The sequence below is a fragment of the Apiospora aurea genome, assembly GCF_038362705.1.
Source record: "Apiospora aurea strain CBS 24483 chromosome Unknown utg000006l_segment0_segment0, whole genome shotgun sequence".
In the NCBI taxonomy this organism is placed as follows: Eukaryota; Fungi; Ascomycota; class Sordariomycetes; order Amphisphaeriales; family Apiosporaceae; genus Apiospora; species Apiospora aurea.
Genome location: NW_027117393.1, coordinates 962066 through 966367, shown reverse-complemented (window position 1 = coordinate 966367; position 4302 = coordinate 962066). Strand labels below are relative to the sequence as shown.

Below are 4302 nucleotides of genomic sequence, written 5' to 3'. Positions count from 1 at the left end.
AGCAGCCCATAGGGCCGCTTTTCCGTACCGTCTCCAACTGGTATGAATAGAACTCTGCGGAGTTCTTCCTCTGTAATTGCTCATTCGTGTTTAACCGACATCGTCTTTCATCTCGGCGCGGGCACCTGAACGGACATCAGGCATCGACGACAATCATATATCTTCACTAAATAGGGCGCATGGGGGTCCGCAACTGCCGACTCTCTCCACTTTATACCACCTTCACCACTCACGACTTGTACAAACATTCTTAAACGACATATTACATTGTGTTCATCGCAAACTTTGTTCTTTGCGGAGTGTTTACGATGGACATACGGCATGTTTTTTCTGAAGATATTCGATACCTCTTTGTTCGCGTTCCGTTTTCGAACCGGGAAAAAATACCACGGAAAATTTTGGGTGTTTCGACCCCTCCGCAAGATGGGGCGGTTTTTGGTTTTCTCACGAATGGGCGTTCCAACTCGGGGGTTCTGCTTTTCTTACAAAACTTAATCGCATCGGTGTTCATACCACGGAGTCTTATTTGGGATCATACGGCAGCGGCTACGATAAAGTCATTATGGGTTTCTTGACGACGAGAAGAAAATACCACATATAGAGCAAGTGTTTTGATGGGGGGTTTCGGACGCGTTTTTGTCACATATTGCTATTGCACAGCAGGCAGGCCGGGGTTTTTTGCGTCCACACACATCAGGAAGGGGTGTTTCTTGTTTCGGGGTCGGGTTTTGCTACAATTGGGAAATATCCGGGTCAAAGAGAAGAGAATCTCCAACCACAGAGCAATTGGTTTTTGCTGGGCGGCGCGCGGGGAAATCAACTGGCGATGGTGCTTTTTTTCGCGCCGAACATCATGGAGAGGGAGTTGGTTCTACGACATCGATCTTTTTGGACGATGCAAATAAACGGGATGATATCTTTTTCACCACTGCTGAAGCACATGTCGTTATTGTTTTGTTTATTGCCTGTTTACTATTTCCCTGTATCAATTGCAAAGACTTGCTCGGAGGGTGAGCATTGCGTAGGAATACCAATTGCTCCTCTTCTACTTCACGCTGTTATATCCTATACTCTTTTTGGTCGGAGCAACACTAGCGAGCGTAGGATATCGGGGATGGGATAGAGGAAAAGAGGTAAACTTTGCTCTGTCTTGAGTTTTACCCCCTCTTAGCAATTCGATCACTCGGCTTTCCAGCCTGGACCTTCAAACCTCACCTCACGTCTCTCATTTGCTACCATTGTGATATTGTGTGTGATGTGTAGAGTGGTACTTGCTTACCATGACGAGGAATGTATGGCCGGTACTCTTCACTTCCTCCCCCACTAACATGGATCCTTGTGTACCTATGGTGTGGGTGTACTGAGGCAGCAAGTTTCCTCCAATGCCATTTGCTGGGCGTTACTCCTTCCTTCCTTCCTGGATAGGTCTTCTGCATACCCGAAGCGTACAAGGCGATGAGGTGTGGCAGGGGAAACCCAAACCGACCCGTCGCCGGGAACTCGCATAACTGACCATGCGGGAATTGGTTGCTGTTACAGCCGTGTGTGTTTGTTTCCCATTTTCTTTTGTTTCCATGCGGCTTTCCGTGTTCTGTCTTGTGGTACCTGTCTGCCTGTCTGTTTGTCTCTTGGTGATACGTGTTGTGTATTTTTACATAATGTGTATTGTGTAGGTTAGTTATTCGGCGGGTAGTAGCAGTCTGGTCTGGCCTGGTCTTGTCTCTCTCGTTTTGTGGCACGTGGGGGCTGGCTGGCCGGCTGGCGAGGCGATTGGGTTGGGGGCCTAGCTGAGTGAGTACTTTATGTAAGGGTTGAGGGAGATAGGGGGAGAGAGGTGGTTCGTGTATGAGTAATATTCGTCTGGAAATCTTACACGAGGCCAGTAGTAAATGACTACCTATTACACCAAAGGCAGCGTTGTCGCCCTCAAGGGGATACGCTGCAGATACAAGACTCTCTGGACTTTGGCACCCAATATTGATTTTTAGTGCAAAGTATATTATGGAGTACTTCTGAAATATCTTCCTCGCGCGCGTCGAGGCCGTAGTATAGCATAGTTCCCGTCCCTGCCGGCCTCAGAAGAAGAACTCGCTCCTCCGTCCACGTGCTTCGTCTCTTCTTCCTTCGAGAACGGACGGCGGACATGGTGCTTCCGCGATATTTGGTCATGGGGCTTGCTGGGTTGTAGTACTGCTGCGTCCCGCTCGTCCCGCGACGGGGGCGGCGTCGTCTTCCGTGGTGGAGGGATGCGCGGCAGGTACTTGTGGTGTGGTAGTGATACCTGGCGCGACGGGCCCTGCCATGGCACCGGTGGCCACTGCGAGGGCCGTAACGAGGGCCGCGACGAATCGCTTCGTGGAGGGCGTTGTGTATACAGTTTCAATGCTGGATATACGATGTAGATATGTCCAAAGTGGATTGTTCGGTGTCCTATATTGGCAGTCTGCTGGCCATCGGGAAAAGGTGTCTGAACGGTACCGCACTCATGTCGAATTCAAATCTGGGGATATACTTTTCTTGGGTCCTACGGCTATATCGAAACATTGCGTGGATTAAGTACATGTCTGTTCCGGAACCATAACCTCGAGTGGAGCGGAAGTGGACAGTACGACTTGTATTTCCTCGACTATGCCTGTATCTATGCCATCTAAACCCAGGCGTACGTTTTAGCTCGAGGGTTTCCAGTGCATGGATGGATATTCGCCGCAGGAGATGAGTTGGTACACGCTTAGAAGATTCACCCCATTGAGACGTACCTTTACCAATATCAGTCATCATATCGAATAGAAACCAAAAGAGCCTATTAGGCATGTGAGCAAGTGAGTAGCAACTCCTGACGTGTTCAACAGCAGCCCACTCAGAGACGACAAGAGTGCGGATGTCGACGACACCCATCGTAAGGCAAGGTCGAGCTGGTCAGACGGCGATGCGGCTGACTTGACATCCACTACATCCATACCATCTCTAAGTATGTAACATGAGATAAGATCTGACATGACCTATTCGCGCCGCTGGGTACGCGTCTTCGCAGGGAGTCACGGATCATGTGGGAAGGGGGGGGCTTTAGTAACAGTGTAAAACCACCTTCTTGTCAAGACTCAAGTTCGTATGCGAAAGAGGGCTGGTTACGTTTCCCAGACACCCATATCCCATCGTGATAGGCAGGAGTGGTCCGGCTCGGATCACACACGCGCACACATCTGACAGACATATCGTGTGGCGCCCACTCTATCGCGAAGAAGAGGCGAAAGGGGTGTGCGCTTGATTGCGTGGCTAAAGACGACGCCCCGGCGGTGCAGGACGCGATGATGAATGACCAACAGCCGGTTGCCTCCCATTGCGAATCGCAGCTGTCTGTGCCCCCGACCCTCGACCCCCGACCCCGGAAAGGGAGGGCCGGCACCCACCCACCCTTTCTTGAAAGTGTAGATACGAACTAATGATCACTCGCATATATGTATTTACTCACTCACACACGGTGGTTGCCACATGCTTCAGATAATCATCATCCGAGGCTGCCTGACCAGAGACATCCTGTCAGCGCGCCTCGGCGAATAATAATCCGTGATACTTACTATCCTGCCAGCATCATGATCGGAACATTCCTGGAGGGATGGAAGTAAGAATTGGATGCTGAGCTAAGCTGACATGATGCTCGATTATCAGAAAACCCGGCGGATGCGAAAAGAAGATACATGCTTACTCACTGAGGAAGCCGGTATCTCGTGTCATGAGTAACGCCGATGTAAGACTACCAGAACATGAATGGATATATATGTAACAGCGTAGAAAGGCAGGAAGGTGTTGATGACTCGTCTACTCAGATTGATGTATTATATTAGGGAGGATAAACATATCAAAGACACCAGAGCCTACTACACGTACGATACCGCGACCTGTGACATTGATTGTAGAAAGTCTTCGATTCATTCAATACATCGCAGCAAAACCCCAAAGATATATACAGAGCTATGCCAGGTATAGAAGTAAATAACTAGACATGGGTAATCCAACACCCACCATCGCCGACGCGAGAATCCAAAAACATCAAAAGCGCGATGCTATGCAACTCGACCAACGACCGTCCAAACGGTACCTCATACCTCCTCCTCTTGCGAATGAGCCCCTGAGTGAGGTACACACACCACCTCAATGTCTAATCGACACCGGTACTGACTCTCCTCCATCTGATTCCCACCTACGCAAGTGCGCTTCTTCTCTACTTCTCATCTTCAACCTCCCAAATGGGACTGGTTACACATCCATCTAAAGATCGCATCTCTTATTAACTCGCTGTCGTCA

At 49.6% G+C, this 4302-nt stretch overlaps 1 protein-coding gene across 1 annotated transcript; it reads right to left on the bottom strand.

Moving 5' to 3' along the window:
• Positions 1-2165: 2165 nt before the first annotated feature.
• On the bottom strand, positions 2166-2895 carry PG986_008906 (uncharacterized protein; the record flags this gene model as incomplete). Its single annotated transcript, XM_066845128.1, has 2 exons — positions 2166-2467; positions 2757-2895. 2 exons carry the CDS (start codon positions 2893-2895, stop codon positions 2166-2168), a joined length of 441 nt encoding a protein of 146 aa, XP_066697526.1.
• Between the last annotated feature and the right edge of the window lie 1407 nt (positions 2896-4302).